Here is a 23,932-nt window from a genome sequence, read left to right as displayed (position 1 = left end):
TTATTTTTTTAATATAATATTTAATTAAAAAATGAAATAGAAGATAAAGTCTTCAACTGTTTATCTCTCCTTTAGTTTTTTTAAATTTATATCATGGTAAAGTGTTCTCTCCAATAACTTAATTAATATTTTAATACACATTTTTATTTAATTAAAAAATTGAAAATAAAAGTTCTATAAACGTTTATCTTCTTCGTTAATTTCTTCATTTATTTCATAATTAAAAATATATTCCGCAATAACTAATTCCCTTCTTTTAATACAATATCTAGTTAATTAATAATGTTGCAGATAAAAAGTTCTTTTACTATATATCTTATTCATTAAAATATAGATGCTTACAATAACATTTCTAATTTTGTAATGTAATTAAATTAGGAAGCCAAATCAAGATAATGAAAGAAGGTTTTTCAACTATTTATTTCCTTAGAATTAAATATTTCTCAAATATTTTTAAATAGATACTGCACATGCATTACCGCATAATATTATAGATTATAACAGTAGTCATAAAAAAATATCAATTTCTCCCTTTTATATTCTACAATTTTCATAATTCAATTTTCAATGTAATAAATGTAATACATTTGTTTTTGCTGATATATGTATATTTATTTGAAACGATATTCCTCGTTTATTCTCGTTATTGAATATTATTTTTTTTTTCATTTTTCCCATTTTATCATTCTTTTTAATCGATTGTTTTTATTTCAACTAAAAAGGTACGACTATGAATTTTTTTCAAATATTATCTCCAGTGGTAATGTCGTTAATGGCGATCTCTCACTGATCGACTGTCAATAAATGCATCTTCCGAGCGGATCAATAATAGGTATACTTATTGTTAGCATCGTTCATCGTAACGTGTATCACATGTTCGCACGCACGGGAACTCTTGTCTTGTTCGCATTGTTGCATCAAAGGTATAGTCAACGCGATATTGCAAACGCTTTGAAGCGTTTTTTAATTGGTCAATTTGTGAAATTTTTTTTTCTAATTGATCCATCAAACACTTTAAAGCATTTGCAGCGAGACTTTGATCACAGCCCAAGTCAAATTGCATCAGAAATAGCAGGAACGTAGAAGCGGCAGTGAATGACAGCTGTAGAGCGTCATGCTGAGTTTCCTTGTTAAACAGCGAGGTTTTCGCGTTGTAATTAGTAATCAGCAGATCGCATGATGGCCTCCGCCGGTGAGTATGGTATACATTGATAACACGTTATCGCGACAACGTGATTTGATGTTATGACGCTGATATGATGAACAATAGCGAATTAGTATTAATTATTATGGAACATTAGTGGTAGGATGTAGGATGCAGAATCGTATAACAACGAACGCTGTCATTACATCATGTACTCATTTTGTCATTCAATAATTAAGCCAGGCGTGCCGGTATCAGTGACGTGACTAGCTAAGCATGCATTCAGCTCATTCAAGACAATAATGGGTGCTTTTCTATTTAATGACCAAAGTTGACAACATTTTATCTTTTTTGAAATCAATGAGCAGCAAAGATAGAACGACACTTGTGTCGACTTGTATCACCGAATACAAAGCATGCAATGCCAATGCATTTATGGTTTTGAGAACAGTTGTTAACGCACGTGAAGGATATTTTATTTATCGAAAAATTTTTTTAACGTAATTGGCTACAAGATAAAGAATTTGTTACTGGAGAACTTTTCTATTCTGTAACAGTACAGAAATTTTTGTACGCTAATTATTTACGCGCAGTTTTCAATGTAACTAATCAACATATTGAAAAATGTGTGTGTAAATAATTAACGTACAAAAATTTGTGAAATTTATACTTCCATCTAATATCCTTGCGATCCTAAATCTATTATTCGTCGTTTTTTATTGTTCGTCCAATTCGCATCATAGATTCGGAACTATCGATCCTCTCTCCTGTGGTTTATTGTGTTTCAGTTGGTAGCATCTCTGGATAATGTTCCAGCATTCGAGGAATCAGAAGCTACGAATGTTTCGACTCGTTCGATTGATTGATTCATCATCTGGCAATCGACATCGCTCTGTTGGAACGCGAAGTTGGAAGTTTAGCGAAAATCGAGAAATATTACTAACCGAAAATATTCTCTGCTTTTACTAATATTATGTACGCGTGTTTGGTTATGCGCGTGTGTATTCTATTCTATTCTATTTGGTTTGGTTGATTTAGCTGCACCTTCTTCGCGATAAAAGGTGTACATTTGTGCTTCTTTATCATGAGGGAAGAGGAAGAAAGTGCAGATTGTACAGATGATCAGATGACGGGCTTATCTGTTCGAGATGGCGCTCGTGTTTTGTTTTGGCGGGAAAGTTGCGCGGTAGTTTCTGGTTCATTATCTGTATTCGTCTTCATCGGTGTCATTCCCGCCTTGTCGAGCTGAAAGATCAAGAATCATTATTTTCGAAACTGCATTTTCGTCAAGAGCCACTGCAATCGCACACTGTATCGGGTCACGTGAACGTTATTTGACACGTTGAATTAGGAATCAGCTGATTGCGAATCATAAACGAATAAATATCTCGTGCAATAATCTTTTGGTGAGTGACAAAATGTTCTAAATGTGACTGAGAAGTGAAATGGAGTTTAATTGTCTGTTTAATTGATAAAAATATTTATATTTCAATAAGTTCTTAATGTGTGGTTTTGCGCACAATGAATTAAGTAGAAATAAATATTAAATATTAATTTAACTAAATTAAAAATTAAGATGTACAAGAGAAAGTTTTTGATAAGATTACATATATTACATATTTTCTAATTGATAAGATAATCGATATTTAGAGACATATATTGTGGACCTTTCATTGTGTTGATTTGTTTAAGATATATTATGTTTCACATTTATACTGTTGATAAGTTAATTGTAGAAAGTAATATTATCTTATTATAATATAGGATTAAAGTATATTGTAATATAGGATCTACAGGATAGAAGTTGTAGCGGTGAGAATATAATTTTAAATCGTAGAAGATTAATCAATCATTTCAATACCAATTTTCAGAGAGATTTTTATATCAAATAAACGCGCATATAACAATAATGCAAAAAAAATCAAATTAATATCTTAGAACTATGAACTATATATATTTTATATAAAATATGCTTATATTAATAATTACACATAAACGTAATTAATGTAGATATACACGATAATATTAATATTATATTATTATATATATCTATATTAATAACGAAGAATAAAAATTAAATTAAACATTACAAAAATGCATTGCAGGAATTAATGTACAGCGAACCATCTCGCTGTGCTTTCTTGTTTCAATCTTACAATTGACTATGCTCCAATTGCACACTTGTAAAACATTCTCGCCTTACAAAATCATGGAGAGGTCTGTCTATAGTGCAATGTGCTTCGTTGAAAATTTAAAATGCAATAATATACTACGTGACGTTGAAGTTACAATATTAGAAAATTGGTGATGAGAAGAATAATTGACTATGATTGATCAATTTCCTACAATTTAAGATCATTATAATTTTTATTGTAGACTTCCTATTACTATTTGCAGTATATGAGGTGTCATATTCAAGCAGTCATAGCCAAGCAGATCCTTAGTATGTTTTCAGTATTAGGCAATAGTCAAGTGTTGTCTGTTTAGGTAAAGAAGTTCTTGAAGCCTTCATCAAAATGTCTGGTTCCATTGGTAAACTGTACAAACGTCCTTTCACTGTGTGCGTAGAGGGCAACATTGGAAGTGGTAAAACAACATTTTTAAGTCATTTCAAGAAATTCGACAATGTTACTGTATTAGAAGAACCTGTTGAACTTTGGCGTGATGTGTGTGGGACGAATCTACTGGTGAGATAGAAAATATTTTTTCTTTAAAACTTAAGAAACAATTTAATATAAATATTTAATATTTTTGTTGTTAAATCTTAATTATTTACAAAGACTTCACAACAAATAAAAAGATGCGAAAATGTTATACCGAATGATTATTTAAGACACTAATATTATTAAGCACAATCAGTGTATATCTTTATTAAAAAATGTCTGAGATTTTTATATCAAATAAATGCACATATAACAATAATGCAAAAAAAAAATCAAATTAATATCTTAGAACTATGAACTATATATATTTTATATAAAATATGCTTATATTAATAATTACACATAAACGTAATTAATGTAGATATATTAATACGATACACGATAATATTAATATTATATTATTATATATATCTATATTAATAACGAAGAATAAAAATTAAATTAAACATTACAAAAATGCATTGCAGGAATTAATGTACAGCGAACCATCTCGCTATGCTTTCTTGTTTCAATCTTACGTACAATTGACTATGCTCCAATTGCACACTTGTAAAACACCCTCGCCTTATAAAATCATGGAGAGGTCTGTCTATAGTGCAATGTGCTTCGTTGAAAATTTAAAACGCAATAATATACTACGTGACGTTGAAGTTACAATATTAGAAAATTGGTATGACTGGTGTTTGAAAAATGCCAATATAGAAACTGATTTGATAGGTACATATGATGTATGGATTTTATGAGAAATTATAATTGAAGAAACATCTATTGTATATATTTATTTAATTTATTTCTATTTTTTGCTAAATAGTATATTTGAGGACAACACCTGAGATCGTATACGAAAGAATGAAACAACGAGGTCGAAAAGAAGAGAACGCCATCTCGTTAGAGTATCTGAAGCAAATCCATCAGGTCCATGATGACTGGCTCTATCATCAAATTTTAAAGCCATTGCCATCGCCGGTTATAACTATAAATGGTGATCGAGAGCTACATGAAATGGTGGAGGAATTTGATAAATGTAAAAATGAAATCTTCAGCAAGGTAATAGACGAAAGCGATGTAAATAATACGATGATTACGGTATCGACAAATCGCGTGTTACCCAAAATTAAAGCTGTTTCAGATTAAATCGTAAAGTAAAAGTAATAATTAATTTAAATATGATTGAAATAAACATGCATTTAAATTGATTAATTATTACAACTTTGTACATTGCACTATTTTCATTTCACTGGTCGCATTTATTACTTTTATTGCATATATTTATTTCTCTTTTCATCATATTTATAATATGTTAAAGAAAATACGTAATTGACCAATTATTTTATATTAAGGGATTAATTTTACATTTTGCCAGTATTCAAATTACAAAATTAAGGTAATTTAATTTATTAACGATAAATTTATATCTGACTCAATATGTGTTTAATTGAATTGTCATTGATATTTATTCTGAATTATTATTAGTGAGAGAGATTTGTTGACATTTTAAATAAAAATTCCTTGTAACGTACTAGATACAATTAAATTCTATCATTGAGTACAAAATAATGTTAGTATCAAAGAATTAGAAAACAAAATATTTGTGAAGATATTGCGTGATAAATGATAAACTACTTACAAAAAAATTGTTAAAACACGAGAGTACTTTTATTAGAATATTTAATATATCAAAAATTTTTTATTCTTTTTTATTTAAAAGTGTTTTGTAAGACGTTTGGATGAAAGGAAAGAATTACAAAAATGTATAGAATATATATTAATTTATCTAATAAAATCTAAGAAATTAAAAATATAAGAATAGGAGAAAGAAAGAAAGTTATTATAGGACGTTGTATCTACATGCATACACTTCAATTTATGTAATGCCTGATTTTATTGTGTAACATCAAAGGCGTATTTATATGGACTTTGTACAATGACTAAAAGAAATACATATTGTTTGGAGAATTGCATGTTCATTTCTACTAGATTTTATAAAATTAGGATAAGTATAAAAAAATGTATGTATGTATACACACACACGCGTGCGCGCATTGGAATATTACACATGTATATTGCGCAAAGCGACAAGTTCGTTCGTGATGCATTATTAACCAGATCATGTTCCTACTTGAAACGCAGGCTCAATGCGATTCCATAATGCCATATCGAAGACTGAATACGAATTAGTCTAGAACAATGTTTTGTCAATCTGATATTTAGATGAATGTATGATGTGTCGATCTTTGCAATCAGAATGATGCATCTATAAATTACGTGCTAAAATATGTATAAAAACAGTGAAATGATATTTCGAGTAAAAAAAAATAATCACAATCGTTTACGTACAAAGTAAGTACAAGTGTATGTACAAGCTTTAGGTAGAGATTTTTATTTGCCGCGCCCAACTAAGACGGATTCTTGCGAGCTACAACTAATCGCTCGACGCAATCGTACTCCTGGCAAGACCATAGTATGCTAACTAACGTGCCGAGTTGAGCATCCCGTGTGTTGGCTTGCTTCCAATCAAGCAATAACTGATAGATTACCTGAAATCACATATGGATTAAAATTAACATAAATTGTTATTAATATACATTTACAAGAAATTTGTGAATTTTACATGAAACGTTTAATTACATGAATAATACTTAATGTTTTATTAATATTAGGTGTTGGAATTAATTCGTAGCGTTTTACAAGTGATGGGAAGTACTTTCATTAATGTATTTTTTAATGCTCATGTGAAATAAATAACATTCTTTCATTAAAAAACGCTACGAATTAATTCCAACACCTAATAGTAATCAGTCGTAAACGAATGAATTTTAAAATCTTGTTTATACAAGATTACAGTCTGATAAAAAAATTACTAAGATTGAATCATTCGCGATAGAATATCTGATTCTTAGAGTTTGATATTCACCTCGTCGATACCCTTGTGTCTATAATTCTCCTCGAATTGATCGATCTGTCCGTCCGAATACGAGAGTCTTCTCGCGACGTCCCGCCATCCGTGTCCAACGTGTGTTTTAAGAATGAACATGTCGTCGAACCCGAGCTCTTCTTCGCACGTGCTCAATTCTTCCACATTCTCGGGCATCGGCCGATGCTTCAGTTTCGAAGCCGTCTCGGACTGCGTCGCGTTATTATTCGCCGGGTACTGATTCACATTACATATGTAACTCGTGCGCGAGCCGATCTTCACTCCATTGGAGTTGACTATGTTATAATTTACCACATTCGTGCCTTGTGCTGGAAATTAATTTCAAAAAATTATTAAAGAAATATCAAATTTATAATTACATTTAATTATTTAAAAAGTGAGATGCCATATAAAATTTTCTTGCGAATTCTGTTGCATTCGTTAAACATTTCCGTGAAATATTCAGTCTTTAATACAATATTTTAATTAATCGTTACATGATTATAAAAATTCGTCTTCTCCATTGATCGCGTAACTAAGGCGCTTAGATAACGAGCTTTAATTCTTTGATATCATCACTCAATCTGTTTCAATATTGCAATTATCATACGCGTTATATTAGTTATTCCATCACAACGAATAATCTTGAGATTTGAAACAGTGGAAAATTTGCATGACGTAAAATTACGGCTGCTATTATGATTCTGCTGAGACGATAAAGTCTCGTAAAATATTTTACGATATGAATACGTTGTTGCGCGTAAAAACTGCACATTTAAAAAAATGTTGCGAACGGAATAATTTATACTGCAATTTTTTAAAGAATCGAATACCATAAAAATACACAACAGCCAAAAAATACTATCTTGTATCCATTTCTTTAATACTTTTATAAATAGAAATCGGCAATTTGGTATTCCCCAAGTTTACGCTTTTAATCCTGATAAGGCATCTCATCATCAATCATACAAATATTTATAAGAGGAATGTATGGAGCGGCGTATTTTCGTTTTGATAAAATCGCGACATCTATACGGCGTTCGTCTCTTAACAATTCTTCTCCATTAAAGTAAATTATAAATAATGCAAATATCATACATCAACTTGTCGAAATGCCTACTTAGCATTGTGTAATCTCTAATCGCATTTTGCCTTTTTATTTATTTAATGAAATTTATTTCCATTTACAGAACTAAGTCTAGTTGCATAAATATAGAATCACACTAACAAATTTTCAAAAAGTCTCTGCACACAAAGATATCTTTTATTAAATTATTACATCCATATTGTCTATTTCTGTAAAAAAAAAAACATTTCGCAAAAATATTCGTCTTCTTCACTGTAAAAAAAAACTTCGAAATAACTCGTAAGGATAAGGAAAAATATTTTAGATAAAAGTTATAAAAGCAGTAAAAAATACTTGAATACAAAATAAAATTCTAGAATTGCTTCGTATTTAAAATTATATAAAGACTTGTTAACAGCTCGATAACGTTTTTACTACAACTTACAATATTTGTATTTTGGTTTCTTCATCCTTGGTCGTTTATATTCCTTTGATTCGCTCGTCGACCTCGTATCGCTGTCTTCCGGCTTTGTACAAAAATTGGTGGGTGTCGTCGGCCTTGCGCCGTTCGGCATTGATTTTTGCTCTTGCATCGACATCACGTCCTCCTGCTCCTTTTCCGGCGTGGCAGGCATCGACTTTGATTGCGTTTTCGTCAATTCCTCGTCCGAAGTCGGTGAAAGATTGTGCATGTAGCTTCCGGTCCGCGGCGGATCCGGTTTCGCGTCTGTCGTCAACATATCGTGAAATCGGCGCGACAGTTGAGACAGGATTGGCGTTTTCTTAAACGCTCGATGTGCCTGCAAATGATGTCTTAACGTTAAAATATGTGCTTTAAAGACAATGTTCTGATGAAATCTTTTTGAATAAGGACGAAATATAAGCATGATTATAAATTATAAAGAATGATTACGACGTTTAATGCGTCTTAATAAAATATTCCTAATGTATAATTAAATAAAAAAACGAGCCATGTTATAGCATATTTATCCTTGACTCTTTATTATTCACGTGGAGTATTATAAATTCATGATTTTATAAATTCATTGAATATAGATATGAATGCTATATATATATATATATATATATATACACATTTAATACAAATTATTTCGCAATTAAAAATTTTTTGCATTTATCTAAAGGATGTATAGAATATTATCCATTTTTATTTAATTATAAGTCATTAAAGAGAACAAGGAAAATTGAAATATAATGTGTGTTAGAAGCATACACGACTAATTAAAAATAAACCATAATACAATAATAAATGCTTTTTCCACAATTGATATTGTTTTTCGATTGAAAAAAAAAATGGTTTGCAATATAAAAGTTATAAGCAACCGAATTAAGTTGAGTATCTACTTAAGTGTGTTGTTCTCGTAGTGTAGCGCTTGAGAGGTAATCCAATTTTTACATTTGCAGTTAGAAAAAATGCACAACATTTAAAACACACGTTTTACTCATGTGTTTTCAAGTTTTATATTCGTTTCGCTACACGCGATATTTCTCAATGCCGCAACTAACGTCAAACCACTCCTTACATTATTTCTCGTTAAACAGATATAGTCAAGTAACCAAGCGTTTCCTCGGAGAGACTAGTGTCATAACGAAAAGTATGACGCAGCACTGTCAAAAGTGTAGAAAAATATTTCACGAAAGTACAAATTTATGTACATTTTATGAAAATTAGTTTATCGCTTCTTTTTCAACTCGTATACTTTTTAAAATTTAATTTTAGTAGGTCTAACTTGACAATATATATTTTAGGTTGTCTGTTAATTTAATACTTTATAGGATTATAGTAATAAAATTGAAATTGTTTTGATTACAAACAAGCTCTATGATATTTGTATTGAAGATGAATAAAATCTGTTGAATGAATCTGTTTTTCTGCTCTCACGGATGTGCCATTAGCCATTATTGTAATTATATGTGATTCTAAAATTAACAATCCACTTATCCCATGTATAATACTTCCGGTGCTATTGTCAGATACATACAAACATCATTCGCTTACATAGTTATTCTTTGGAAATAATAAATAATATTCCGGTCTGCGAAAAAGTTAGCAATATAAAATTGCAATTATGTTATAATTGAAAATATTGTCTTATAATTGAATACGTATAGATGATTTCACATGAAATGTTCGGTTGAAGATTTAGAATGTTATTGAAGATAGAGATCTTTGTGAAGCTTATATTCGTACAGTATTCAAACATCGCAATTATATAATAGTCAAATTTAAATTTCGTATCCATTTCATTAATATATTTCTAAAATATTACAAAATAAACACAATTTTGTCTCACAATTCCTTGATGTTCTAGTATTCGCTTTCCCAAGTTCAAATAAAATAGAAACAAATTACGCGATTTGAATATTGGTAATTCCTGCATCGCGCTTTTTTATATAAATAGATGTAAACAATATAGATAAGTCCCACAAATATCGAGTTTTACGATTATCGTACTTCATCTGAGTCATCCGAGGCATTTAAGAAAAAAAAATTATTGGAAATTCCGACGTTCTTCTCAGTCACGTTTCTACTTATGAAAAAAAATCCGAGATTATGTTGACCCTCTGCGTGATATGCATGTCTTACTCTCTAGATACATACTGCTGTGTAAATATATCCAACGTGTAAACTACCAATGTATGTAATCTCGTTATCAGTTGATACGCACTTTTCTTCGTCCACTGATATACAATCTGATATACAATCAACATAATTCTGCCGATCATTCGTATGAATATGTTAACGCGTCAATTTGCAAACTTTTATTCCCGAGTTTTAAATTGCTTCGGAATATCTCGACCAAAAGTGTAGCAAAAGTATTAAAAAAAATGTATTTATCTATTTTATTTAAAAACTTTATGATAACATTCCACTCTATAAAACTTATCTTTCATATACAATATAAAATGAAAAATAATGTGTTTATTGCCTAATATCATAGATTTAATTTTGGAAAGTAAGAACTATATTTTGATTTAGAATTCATAAATAATAACATTTAATTTGATAAAAAATTTTATTATTTACTTACACACACAGAGTGCTAATTAATTTTTCAAGTGTTTGTCTGTTTAAAATATTACGAAAGAATATCGCGTTCAATGAAATTTTTACCATGAAAAAATCGTTTTAGATTTTATCAGGGGATACTTCTAAATTTTTGAAGATTATAAAACATCCTGTACCTTCGTGATTAAATCTATTCTCACTGTATTCAGCAAACTTCCCGGAACTGTGTTATTTATACCGATAAGGCGATTCTACGTATATACCTGTTACAGACTGTTATATTTTTAATTATAGATGTCTCGCAGGTGTGAAAGCACTTGTAATTACATATGTGTTACCATTCCTTTGTTGATATCTGGTTATTCTAATCGATTCTGATGAAATTTATAATAAATTGATCTATTTGCAATAAATTCTATTACAATCTACAATATTTAATATATCTAAAAGTAGTTTTTTATAAGAGTAAAAGAAGAAAAAATATTTATAATTTTGTAATTTGCGAATTAATTAATCTTAATTATTTTTTTATACTATCACATGTAACTTTTAATTTTTCATAATGTAAAAGAATAAGAAAAAAACATATTCCACTTTCATCATTTTCTGCGTACTATTATATGATAATTTTTAATTTTATGGAAAATTTTTTATTTTAATTAATAAAAGAAATGAGAACAATTTTGATTATATATTCAATTATATGTTGCTATCTTCTACATTCCACTACACGACGATGCTTGTCGCTATCAGCCGTGACCCATATGTATATCTCTAGACTTTTTACAAGTTTCACATATGTCGCAATGATAAACAGGAAAATACATAATATTCTGTAGCGCTATACTGAAAACAAAAAAGAATATTTGAATATGATTCGAGCTCTTTTTTAAACGTTCGAAGCGTTGAAGTTTAATAGAACAAAGAGAAAAAAATTACTACGAACGCGAAAGAGATTATAAAATTTTTAATTGTCAAATTTGTTTGATATTTATAGCAAACAAATTTGCATATTTGACAAATATTTTGCATTTGTTGTAAATAATTTTTGTAACGAAAGAAAGAATAAATATTTGTTACATCTGCAAACAATTTGCGACTCCTATATTTGCAAATGAAATTTGACATTATAGCGCAGGATTAGCATCCATAGGATTTTTTCCCTTCGCGAGACTTTCTACAATAAGCCATTACTTCTTCCTAAACCATAAGAAATTGATCATAGTTGACTATTTATTTCACATTCAACTGTAACTGGTCAATTTCTTACGGCTTAAAACTTAAAACTTAATATTAACAGTTTATTGTAGAATAATGCAATCTGTCAATATCTATTAAGTAACGTATAATCAATTAAGTAATGACTTGTCTATTACATCAAACAAGAATCACTCGAGATATGAATCGATTAAAGGGCACTGCTGTTCTCTACAATTTGCGCTATTTTCTGCAGAGATATAATAACTATACATTGGAATACATTGCATATTAGAAATAATGACGTTTACATCCTTTTTCAGGTTTAATAACATCCATAATTATAAAACTGATCAATCATAGTCATTCCGTTATTGATTAATTTACATACATAACTCTATGGATGTTATTAAACCTACGTATAAACACAGTCAATATCAAAAAAATAAGATTGTGGAGAATCAACTTAAAAACAGCGAGACTTTGTTTTGATTTTTTATTCTATATATTTTTTTATTAGGTTTTATATAGAGATTGAGTGGAAAATTTGAAGATTAGTGAATATATATATAAGAATTAAGATGAGATAGAGATTGTAACCGGTGTAACCAGTTTTGAGAACTTGTATTTTGTTTTGAGATTATTGCTAGGATTCTTTTTAAAAAAATCAAAATATGATCTTGAGATCTTTTGATTGCAAATTCGTCCGTAACAATATTTTGAAGACAATATAAAAATCTACAAATATAATTTTTTATAAAAATATTTTTAACGTGTATTTGCTATTGTTTCATGTGTTTTTATATTGTAGTATTATTTTTTTAATTTTATAATTTATATATTTTACGTTCCAAGAATTTTACGTCGAGGAATTGAAAAGTTTTTTTTTACTTTATATTTATTTATCTATGTACGTGTCGTATCTTGAACTGAGACATGAACAATGTACCCATCAAAAGATTTTCAATTCAGAAAATGAAATAGAAAACCGCGAAGGAGCGTCACACCTTGATTGCATATCAGTAACTTTTCCGATTCAATATCGTACAGGATGTTTACATGATAACTGAATCAAGAAACTCAATGTTTCTAAGCTGTAATAACTCGCAGATTATTAATTAAATCAAATAATTAAACATCCAAATATCTCGCGATTTTAATTTCTAAAAAAAAACCCCTCCGATACTTCTCGGCGCATCTTTTTTTGTTAGCTTTATACGATCATAAAATTCAAGTTTACAGAGGATTATCGGTTCAGTAAACAAACTCGGCCTTTTATATTTACGAAATTAATATCACCCCTTCGAGAATTTCAGATAAAGTAATCCAAAGCATAAGCATTATGTAAGCTTTGCGTAATTTATCAACCAAGCATTATCAACCAAGTCTTTATACCGCTGTTAGACATATTTAGTCAACTGGGCGTGAAAAATAAATAAAACTGATTGTTCATTCGCGAAAAAACACAACATATTGACACCTACATTTAGTACATTCTACATTAAGCCTAGTATTTAAACTAAGTATTTTCATTTATCTAACGAAGAGAGATAATAGAATGTAATGTAAACTATTTGAGTGTGTGTGTCGTGTGGATATTTTTTGATATTTTTAAATTAATTAATTGATTTCTCAACATCTCATTCTGTTTAGCAATTAATTAATGGTACTTATATAATTTATATAAGCAATGTTGTATGTTGTTGAGTTTTTTACTAAACCGGATGTATATAATGATAATTATAACGAAGATAAAAACATTAAAAGAGAATATTGAGTGCCATTGACACTTTGTGATAAATAACTTAGATACTCATTGATGAGATCGAGTGTCCATTAACGTATTATAATAAATAAAACAATTGTAACAAATCTAAAATATTTAATAAAAAAACACATTCAATCTAAAGGTGCACATAAAATTTCGAGTATACATTAAACAAATAATATGCAGTTAATTTATCTGATGTAAATTTATAAATTTATAAATTACACAGTGATATAATAACCACAATAGTTTTAAAGTTACCAATTAAATTTATAATATTCATAAAATTATATATCAAAAGTAGATCATTTACATTCACGTGTTTCTTGTCAACTTTTGTTAGCATTATTATCAATTTAAATTCCAAAAAGAGTTATTTAGTATCTATTTGTACAATTACGATCAATGATTTTGAGTGACGTTGTTGTGACTCATACGACTTTTATCAGACAGTCTGGAAACGGATTTCTCTTTATTAAATTGCTCTATGCAAAACCTGTCATTTCGTCGACGAGCGCTGCAAAAAAACATTGTTCAAACAAGACGTGCACAAAACGGCCTTGCTACCTGGATTTTCCAACGGGAAAACCAGTTACCGCAGCGTGCTAATGAATTTTATAGCCACCCGACAAACAAACGCAGAACAAAGCCTTGTTGATAATATTTAGTAAAATTATTATAATACAATAATGCGGAATTTCCGTATTAATTTCGTGGATTTGGTAGCTCTGCGAATTTCGATTGTATATTTTGTTTGTACTCTAAATTTTTTCGCTGTAACGCTGATACAGATTATCGTGCTCAATTTTGAGACTTTACTGAATTCATTTATTTATAACTATATGTATTACTATCTAATTACTTCATTTGGTCAATCTTCACGATACGGAACTAATTAGGCATGGCATAGACATGGCTCTTGTACAGTATCATAATCCTTTATATAATCTAGGGAGATTATCAGGATCGATTGATTGCCGAATTGGAATCGATTAATTATTTCTGGAAGAGGGGGGAGGGGAGTCTCCGACTAATTCATAATTTAATTTAGCAAAATCACGACACAAAAAATATACTGATCTCGATTCACTGATCTATTATGTATATAAATATTGATTCTTAATTATTATAACAGAGTTACACTCCACTCTAAGTATTTCTTTGAAAGAAATACTTAGAATGGAGTATAACTTTGTTATCGATTCATTTCTATACTTTAGTTTTTTTTTTATAATTTTATATGATGATGATGAGTTGCTTAATTCTCATTATATAGACAAATAAGAATTGAATCTGTTTAAAGCATGCAATGTTTATTCAATAGAAAAAAGGGAATTTACTCAAATTATATCATAGCAATAACAAACTATCAATAACTAACTTATCAAAACTGAAAATAGATTACAATCGTGTGTGAAGACGTAAATAAACATTTATCTGCAGTTCGTAAATATAGTTCCATTTGCCATAATTTCCTTGGAAGTTGCTAATCGACAGCGGTTAAAACGAGAACATCGAAGTAATTTAAGTAAATGTATTGAAACTACTTTGATGATGACTTGCAGAAATTGCAGATATCGATTGGCTAAAAAATATCTGTTGTTACACGCATAATTCAGTACATATAAATGTTTCGTAGTCGAGTTCAGATTTCAAATTGTAAATTAAGGAATCTGCAAACAAAATTTTAGATAATAAGGAGTCATCTTATTCCCTCCGTATGACATCCAGACATGTATCTAAAATATTTTTATTTGAAAAATAGTATTTGTAATTGTATTTGTATGATAATTGTATTTTGCATTTTAGCGGAACATATAAAAATATGTATTTTGTATTTCAAATACTAAAATTGACAATCAATTTTGTTATTTGAATTATAAAAAACTTTCAGTTTTTCTTTCGATTTTAAAATTTTGGTTTAGGAATGTTACTTCTCACGTTATTCAAGAAAAATACAAATTTAATCAGAAATCTCTTTTAAAATATTAATATTAAAATTATTATTTTAAAATTAAAATAATATAGGTTTAATATAAATGCAATACTAATGCAACATTATATCAGAAACATTTATACTATAAAATAGTGTGTAAATATCAATATTTTTTGTAAAATGCACAGAAGTTTGGAAACGAAGTGTTTCACATGCGTCACTATATAATCGCTTAATCTAACAATTATGATGCTTTGCCTAATCGATTTTTATAAACGATGTGTTTATTAGCACAAATCCTTAATAAACACCATTGCTTCTAAATTTGCCAAGCAATGCCAATTTAATTTCACCAGTTACTTCCTCTCATTAGCATTAATTTTATTGTTAAAAAATATAAATCTCTCATAAATCTATTAATAAAATCTGTAATTATCGAAACTCGGAATCTTCATTATGGAGATTAAATTCATCATGTGGAAACACAGAAATTCCAAATAGAAACGTGACTTCGGTATATAATTTAAATTCCGAGTCACATAAAAGAAAGTGGATGTGTGGAATTCTTACTGCAACCAAATTGAATGAGGTCTGATCCAAAATTTAAACAGTTCAGCAATTATCTAGTTAAATTACTGCCAAAAAAAATTTAACTACTGATTAATTATTTTGTATGTCATAACTATAATGTATTAGAAACAAAAGAATGAAAATTTAAGAACGAGTTAAATAAAATATTAATAAGATCATTTAAATTCTTTTTCTTTTATTTTTATCCATTTCTTTACATATGCGTGCTCTGTTTCAGTATCAAATCGCAGAACGACGTTGACTGTTGTAAATTGCAAGTCTACCATATTTAGAAAAAAAAGAATAAAGAAGAGAACAGCGAAACAGACGAGAACAAAAATTGTTTTCAAGCTTAAAGATTCAAGATTCAAGATCGAACTCCGATGTGCTAACGTTACAATTCTTTTTGCATCATAATATTACATTACATTTGACCAGCAGCTTTTCTAAGAGGTTTTAACAATCGACGCTGTTTTATTATGCTATTTTTCTGTCTACATTATTATTAATATTGTAAATTTATTTTAGAATAAATTAATGTGTACACGAAAAATAAATGAAAGAAATAAGTTAGTCCTAATATAAATACATTAATATGGATCGAAACTCAGCCTGAAGCTAACATAGAATCTAATAATAATTTAATTCTCATGTAATATAATCAGACACGCGCATAGAATCGAAGAGTCATGTTTTTAGCATTAAATATGCGGTATAACAATGAATAAAAAATATGATGTATGCAAAAAGCAGCGAGGAGGAAGAGGAAGTACGACGAAGAAGAGGAAATACGATAAAACCAGATCTTCTAATTATAAAACGTATTGAAATATACATGATAGAATATATGACGAATTATACTTATGATAATATTCACGCTATTTCACGCACGAACAATAATTTATTCGTAACATTATACATCTGCTTGTTACGCTTTTTTTCAATAACAAGTAAACGAAGATATTCAGAACTATATGGAGCAATTTATTTCTCATTGTTGAAACTCGATAAATAACGAGGGTGTCACATCCGGCGGATATATCATAAATGAAATTTACGTCGAACGGAAATTTTATCATATTCCGCTATCGTTTTTGCATGGCTCTGCAGTAACAAACACAAATTATCATTGTAGATCATTGTAGTACATCATTGTAGAATATTTTGTAAATAAAAATTTATATATATAATATTTATATGTATTATATGTATTATATGTATATAATGTGTAAATGTTATGTATAAATTTTATATATATGTATATATATATTTATGTACATATATATATATGTATATAATTTTCATTCGATCGAAATTCAAATTGTTTCAAATTCATTCATCTCTGTCGTGATACATAAGGGAGAGCATTTATCGCGCGTTAGAAACAAAGAAAATTTCTTGCAGTAGGAAAATTCTATGAAGCTTAAAGGAGTGATAATCATGTCGATAGTGGTTTGCGGTTGAGTTAATCCATCAGTGTCAGCCAATTCAACATATTCATAGTAATATGTATATTTATATACTTGAATTCTGATGTAGGATTATCCATAATTATGCATTTACGATTAATTATATAATATTTGCATATATGCACGCATATATACACATTATCATCGTTTATCACAGACACAAATATCTACAACACAAATAATTTTCTAAAAGAAAATGTAAGAGATAATCCCAAATGCTTTTTTTCAGGCTTCAAGGATGAATGGTCCCGAGTTCTCGAGAAGTCCTTCAGAGTGGTTTCGCACTCGGAGTTCTACGTTATTGAAAAAAACGAATACAAGCGAAGATTCGCAGATCTACGGTGATTATACTTACTTTGCCACCGAAAAAGGTTGAGCGTTCTGGCAAATTGACGTTTCTTGCGGACGTAATCATGGATTCACTTGATAAATATCTACTACTGCTGCTATCGCTGCTTCTCTCTTTGCCGATCATGTATTTCAATTCATAAAAACTCAACGCACTTCACTCGCTCGTTGATCACCAACGACTGACTATAGTGACTGTCTGACTAACTCGAACAGCTAGCGATGAGACAAACCACCGTATAGTGCGACATGCGACTTTATGCCAGCAGCGTGATCGACCAGGAAGATACATTCGCCTTGATTTTGTTAATGTACTTGTCAAATGATAGATCTGTTTTTTACTCTTGCACTAGACTGCACTAAAACTCTTTTTCGCTTTCGCCAATATTATATAAACATATATACTTATCTTATCTCATTTTAAATTCTAAAAGTGTACACATAGTTCAGTCACAAAAACAGACCCAATACGTATTAACAATCCGTATTAGCGAAATTACGCTGTTTGGATAGAATTATTAATTTTTTATTGTTTGACGAAATTGTTAAAAGAAGATTAGATTACGACAACTAATAATATATAAGAATTATTTTAATTATTGTTTCATCTAGTAAGCAGGAGGAAATATATATGGGGGTGGACCCCGTTTTGTGTGGAAAATACATTTTGAATATTGTTCAGTGTCAAGGTTGCTATTCCCTCCATATGTATGTAATATTTATGTGTCTAAGCATCAAATTAAATAAAATAACATATAAATTTTAATTTTTTTTTTGTTACTTCTTGAACATATAATGTACTAGTTATAGTGGTCCAATTACTGAACGAAGTGACAAAAATTTATGTACAACTTTAAATAAATTCATCTTATTAAATTTTTATAAACAACGAATTTAATTTAGAGTCATAAATATCATTAAATAAATTTTAATATTTAAAATAACACTGATAAATTTACCTTCTGAATTCTTGTCCAGGAATGACTTTTTGGTTGAAGATATATACATTTAAAAAAATTTATCCTCTGAGGGAACAATAGGTACATCACTGATCCGAACACTAGATCTGTTCTTTTTAACTGAACTTCTGCACCAGTTCATCTTTCTTCTTCTTCTTTCCTCCTGAAGAGAAAAGGAAGAAAGTCGAACTGGTGTAAAAGTTCAGTTAAAAAGAACAGGCCTGTGTCAACACTACATGACGAACATGCGCGAGATAACGCAACGTGAGCGAAATGATGCGGGAAAATATAGATTCCGAAGCTTTTTACCAAAAGTACACGTTATCAGAAGAAACCATGGCGAAACTCGAATCTATCAGAGAAGCGTTAAAAGATAACATCGTTCAGGCTAATCCGATGTGGAAACTCATAGCAGAGCAGGTTAGAATTGTATAGTTCATACATTATAGGTCTGTTTTTTATTGCTGCACTCTGAACAATGCAATAAATTATATTTGTTTCGCTTCAACTTATTGCATTGTATGTATTAGAAAGTGCAGCAATAAAAAACAAATCTATTATGAACTATAATCTCAATGAAAAGTTTATAGTCATTATTTAATTTTTAAATTAATTCTTTCGTATCTCTTCCGTATCTCTACAAAGAAATAATTATGAAAATATAAAAATTATTAATATTATTAGGTGTTGGAATTAATTCGTAGCGTTTTACAAGTGATGGGAAGTACTTTCATTAATGTATTTTTTAATGCTCATGTGAAATAAATAACATTCTTTCATTAAAAACGCTACGAATTAATTCCAACACCTAATAGATCACTCCACATTCTTATACATATAATTTAACATAAATATGTACTGTTCGATTTAGAATGAAGAAGAAATATGTTCAGAGAATGAAGATAGCGACGATAAGGATGAACCGATGGATAATAACGAATCTCAAACGAACTGTGATCAATCAGTACCACCACCGTCTACTCAATTTTACTTTACACAAACTGAGAGAATTATAGAATCGAAGAGATCTGTTGCTGCAGTGCCACAAAGGTGTGATATTTTAGAATGTGCTTGCGAGAATTTAGAACGAAATAATGGCAAGCTAGACTTCTCCCAATTAGAGAACTTATCTGATGAAGATCTTGTTCCATTGGTGGACGAGATGGCAAGAAAATTAAGTCCTAAGGGTATCTATAATCTGTGTCTGTCGATGAATAATATGACTGTTGAGCAGAGAATAAAATATCTCAATATATTTTGCACACATTTGTTGTTACCAAAGGTACCAATGGCATTATAAATATTTACTAGATTTTTTCTTCATATATTAATTTTTGTTCACATTGTATTCATAGATAGTCGAACTGGAGGAACCATCTCGTTTATTATCATCTGCTATCGTTGAATGTATTAAAATGTTTCCCGATGAGGTTCAGCAACTTATATTTGTTCCGATTCTCAACGTTGAGTTGAAAGATATAACATTGATCACCACCATTGTGAATGCGTTTGATCAAAGGAAAATAATTCTTTTAGGGTACATTTCACGCAGTCATATAATATATATGACTTTAAGTATAATTTTAAAGTATAATTTTTATTTCGAAAATTAAAAATTAAAAATTAGAAAACAAATTAATAATTTTTTTTATGTTTTTGCAGAGAATTTCTTGCATGTGTGGAGGAATTAAAGTTATGGCATATATCTATGTTGCAAAGTTTGTTATCTGTAAGACTGGACCACAACATGATTGATAAAATTATCAAATTATTCTTGGAAAAAGCACTTTGTTATTCCAAAGATAAAAACTTCGGAAAGCTTATACTGTCATTTTTAAAAATTAATACAACAATAACTGAAGAACAGAAAAATGTAGTGGCTGAAATCGCTGCTGTTAATGAAACATTATTCAAAAAACCTATAGAAAATATTTTAAAGAACATGTAAGCGCTAATTACATGTGTAAAGACGCATCTATAATGTCTATCTAATTTTCCTCGATTAACGTATTTTTATGAATGTATATCTTTAGAAATTAAAATATATATTTTTCTAAATTAGGACTTAGATTTTTTATAATGAGTTTCAAATACAATTTCGTAGATATTTGATATACAAACATAAAACACTTCCAACTATTAATTATAATTCCTTGTCATTTCTTGTTTAGCTACTATCTAAATTTACTCCTCAATTTACTCTTTTTCTTTTTCTTTTATCTATTGCTTATGCTGTTACGGGAATAAAGAAGATCGCCATGTTTCTCTTAAATTTTTCAATAAAACTGGTGCATTATTTTTACGTCAGAAATTCCGTGTTTATTATTATTTAGTAAGGCATACATTAGTATTCATTATGTTAAAATTTGTTCTTAATTAAAAGTTCGATGCAGATATTAATAACTATTAATTTAATTAAAAGTGATGCGCGCGAGATACGACTCCATAAGCGGATCAGCTGATAGAAGATTTTTCTATTCGAAAGTACGAATGACAGTTGACATTATTGTTCCGGAGCGATATACGATTCTCACATAAGGACTAGTACTCGACAACAATTGTTCGCGAACCTGCAGAAGGCAGGCTGCCTCGATTATCGCGAGAATGACACAGGAGCTATCTGGTGTGACCATAGTGATATTTATAGCAGCGGGTGTTTTGACAATATTGTTACTATTCATCTTCGCGAAACGGCAGATCATGAGATTTGCTTTGAGATCTCGTCGGGGTCCTCACATTCCCATAGGACACGACGCAAAGAAGGTGTGTTTTACGAGACAGTGTAATTTTGAGGTTAACTTATTATTACAATATATGGTTGCTTAACCCATGACAAGTATATAATTTTTTGTGATGCCAGAGGAATATGTGGGTTCTTGGAAACTAGTTTTTTGTTATTAGTATTTTAGTAGAAGTTTTAAATTTTTCAATTATATAAAAAAGTTATAGAATGATAATTAATTTATATAAATAGAACAAAATTGTGAAAAATAAAACTGTGAAATTATTCTAAGTCATTATACTATTTAAAAATTAAGAAAATGTCTCAGTATATCACCAGGATTCACATGCTCCAGTTAAATATACTGAAAATGTTTCAGTCCTTGAAGAAGGAAATAGAAAGGAGAATAGAAGTGATACCTAGGATCCAATACGAGCCACAGCTGATTAGCGATCCTAGATATATTTTGACTCCAGGTGGACAAGCTCCACCGCATTATTATAGATTAAAAGCTGTTGATGATGTTAAAACTTTAGGTAAGTCACTATTCCATTATTAGATTTGTTTTTATTATTGCATTGGACTACATTTTTCTTCTCACTTTTGCCAAACATTAAATACATATGTCTATTTTTCTTTATAAGTACAAAGAGTCAGATCAGTTCAGCTATAAAAAGATCTCAAGTCTTTGTTTCACTTTTTTTGTGACTTTTTTACCTTGATATCTGAGCCTTGTTTTATGTGATATTTACAGAGACAGAGATCACAAGGTATGACAATTGTCTGAAGAGACATCCTTCGGAAAATCTGAGGGCATACTTGCTCACCACACTTGCTACTCCATTAAATGGAAGCGGTCAGCGTTTAATTCACCAGTTCTGTGATTTGTACGAACATGCGAGACACGACCCTACAGAATTTGGTGACGAAGAGTATCAAGTCTACACTCGCTTGTTTTTGAAGTTAATGGATGCGTAAGTGTGATTCGGAATGTCTACAGTAGAAAAGATTATGTAAAGATATAAAAACTTAAGTATAATTTATTAATTATTCGCAGGGCACGTTTATTGAAATCATATCCAAGCAGCAGGAAGTCCAGTCCTAGTCGCACGCCAATCAAAAAGAATGTGGAGACGAAGAGAAATATTTTGGAGCCCAGAATGCGTCCGCCCGAGGAGCAAATTTTAACTGGTTCGAGACCTAATACTTTAACAGTAATGACATTAGACAATAGCGAGACGTCCGTGTAGCATTATGAGTGCCGTCACATACAACATATGTGACGAGAAAATTGTAGATAGATATACGACGCAAAAAAATAATTATATTAAATTATAGGAAAATAGAACGTCCGGTTTAGTTAGGAATTTATTAATACACATTTTTACTTTTACTAATAAATGCACCTATGCTCGCCATTCTATTCAAGTTGCGTATCGAACGACATATATTTTATATACAACGAGCAAATACGTTTTTTTTCTGTGATTTATTTTATATTTATATGAATTTACATTTATACAAATCAGCCTTATAAAATAGAATTTTCGCGCTCTTTGCACCAGCATCGCTTGTAAAATATTTTAAAAAGTACTGATGTACATAAAAAGTAATGGTGTGTAGAAGTCGCCGAATTAGAAAATTAGTAATAGACTAGAATTTTTTTAAAGAGCGTCCGTTTCATGTAATTTTTCAGGTAATAATAGCTAAGTCAATAATCGTACATTATCTTCCAATTGACTCCGTAAACAATTACTAAAATTTACATATGCCCGGTCGCATATAGATCTACATATACATATCCCTGTTGAAATTCAGGAAAAATGTTCACAGTAATTAAAAAATATTAGAAAGTTATCTCTATCCTCTTTTTCAAATGTTGTCTTTTAATTAAGACTAATAGATTAGTATATCTTTTTCTATACGTCACTGTTTAAACATAGAAATTTTTAACAATTTAATGAATTGAGTGTTAATCATGCGATAAGAATATGGACCTAAGTGTATATATATATATATACCTGTCAAAGCTTGTATAACAATTGTTTTTTATTTATTAGTAATAAGATATAGATTAAAATAGGATATCAGGGGTATAAATATACGTTGTAAGATTTTTTATTATCGTTAACGAAATTCAAGGCT

At 29.5% G+C, this 23,932-nt stretch overlaps 4 protein-coding genes and 1 long non-coding RNA gene across 9 annotated transcripts; 4 read left to right on the top strand and 1 right to left on the bottom strand.

Annotated features, from left to right (window-relative positions):
- Positions 1 to 814: 814 nt before the first annotated feature.
- dnk (deoxynucleoside kinase) lies at positions 815 to 5,763 on the top strand. 3 transcript variants are annotated; one of them, XM_087415556.1, is made up of 6 exons: positions 816 to 923; positions 1,021 to 1,192; positions 1,933 to 2,550; positions 3,632 to 3,831; positions 4,275 to 4,524; positions 4,619 to 5,763. In XM_087415556.1, the coding sequence occupies exons 4-6, from the start codon at positions 3,661 to 3,663 to the stop codon at positions 4,939 to 4,941; spliced, it is 744 nt and encodes a 247-aa protein (XP_087271682.1). In that variant the 5' UTR covers positions 816 to 923; positions 1,021 to 1,192; positions 1,933 to 2,550; positions 3,632 to 3,660; the 3' UTR covers positions 4,942 to 5,763. The 3 variants fall into 3 exon arrangements, with proteins under 3 accessions (XP_087271680.1, XP_087271682.1, XP_087271681.1); XM_087415554.1 differs by lacking the exon at positions 1,933 to 2,550 and having other exon boundaries at positions 815 to 923; XM_087415555.1 differs by lacking the exon at positions 1,933 to 2,550 and having other exon boundaries at positions 872 to 1,192.
- On the bottom strand, positions 5,671 to 18,847 carry imd (death domain-containing immune deficiency protein). 2 transcript variants are annotated; one of them, XM_011054066.2, is made up of 4 exons: positions 18,114 to 18,847; positions 8,233 to 8,587; positions 6,722 to 7,050; positions 5,671 to 6,344 (listed from the first exon to the last, which is right to left on the bottom strand). In XM_011054066.2, the coding sequence occupies exons 1-4, from the start codon at positions 18,231 to 18,233 to the stop codon at positions 6,204 to 6,206; spliced, it is 945 nt and encodes a 314-aa protein (XP_011052368.1). In that variant the 5' UTR covers positions 18,234 to 18,847; the 3' UTR covers positions 5,671 to 6,203. The 2 variants fall into 2 exon arrangements, with proteins under 2 accessions (XP_011052368.1, XP_087271679.1); XM_087415553.1 differs by lacking the exon at positions 18,114 to 18,847 and adding an exon at positions 9,153 to 9,170.
- LOC147906771 (uncharacterized) lies at positions 9,146 to 18,107 on the top strand. The gene is made up of 2 exons (XR_015548119.1): positions 9,146 to 17,110; positions 17,988 to 18,107. It is a non-coding gene; the product is annotated as an uncharacterized LOC147906771 (long non-coding RNA).
- A 305-nt stretch (positions 18,848 to 19,152) lies between the features above and the next one.
- On the top strand, positions 19,153 to 21,123 carry LOC105144860 (uncharacterized). 2 transcript variants are annotated; one of them, XM_087415552.1, is made up of 4 exons: positions 19,153 to 19,485; positions 19,937 to 20,347; positions 20,421 to 20,653; positions 20,728 to 21,123. In XM_087415552.1, the coding sequence occupies exons 1-4, from the start codon at positions 19,339 to 19,341 to the stop codon at positions 21,011 to 21,013; spliced, it is 1,077 nt and encodes a 358-aa protein (XP_087271678.1). In that variant the 5' UTR covers positions 19,153 to 19,338; the 3' UTR covers positions 21,014 to 21,123. The 2 variants fall into 2 exon arrangements, with proteins under 2 accessions (XP_087271678.1, XP_011052370.2); XM_011054068.2 differs by having other exon boundaries at positions 19,170 to 19,485; positions 20,421 to 20,602.
- A 324-nt stretch (positions 21,124 to 21,447) lies between these two features.
- LOC105144862 (Uncharacterized protein C1orf43-like protein) lies at positions 21,448 to 23,109 on the top strand. The gene is made up of 4 exons (XM_011054070.2): positions 21,448 to 21,828; positions 22,167 to 22,323; positions 22,542 to 22,761; positions 22,845 to 23,109. Exons 1-4 carry the CDS (start codon positions 21,670 to 21,672, stop codon positions 23,035 to 23,037), a joined length of 729 nt encoding a protein of 242 aa, XP_011052372.1. The 5' UTR covers positions 21,448 to 21,669; the 3' UTR covers positions 23,038 to 23,109.
- The last annotated feature ends 823 nt before the right edge of the window (positions 23,110 to 23,932 follow it).

Source organism: Acromyrmex echinatior, chromosome 18 (genome assembly GCF_024713525.1).
Source record: "Acromyrmex echinatior isolate Ae372 chromosome 18, ASM2471352v2, whole genome shotgun sequence".
Lineage (NCBI taxonomy): Eukaryota > Metazoa > Arthropoda > Insecta > Hymenoptera > Formicidae > Acromyrmex > Acromyrmex echinatior.
This window is presented reverse-complemented; position numbering and strand designations above follow the sequence as displayed.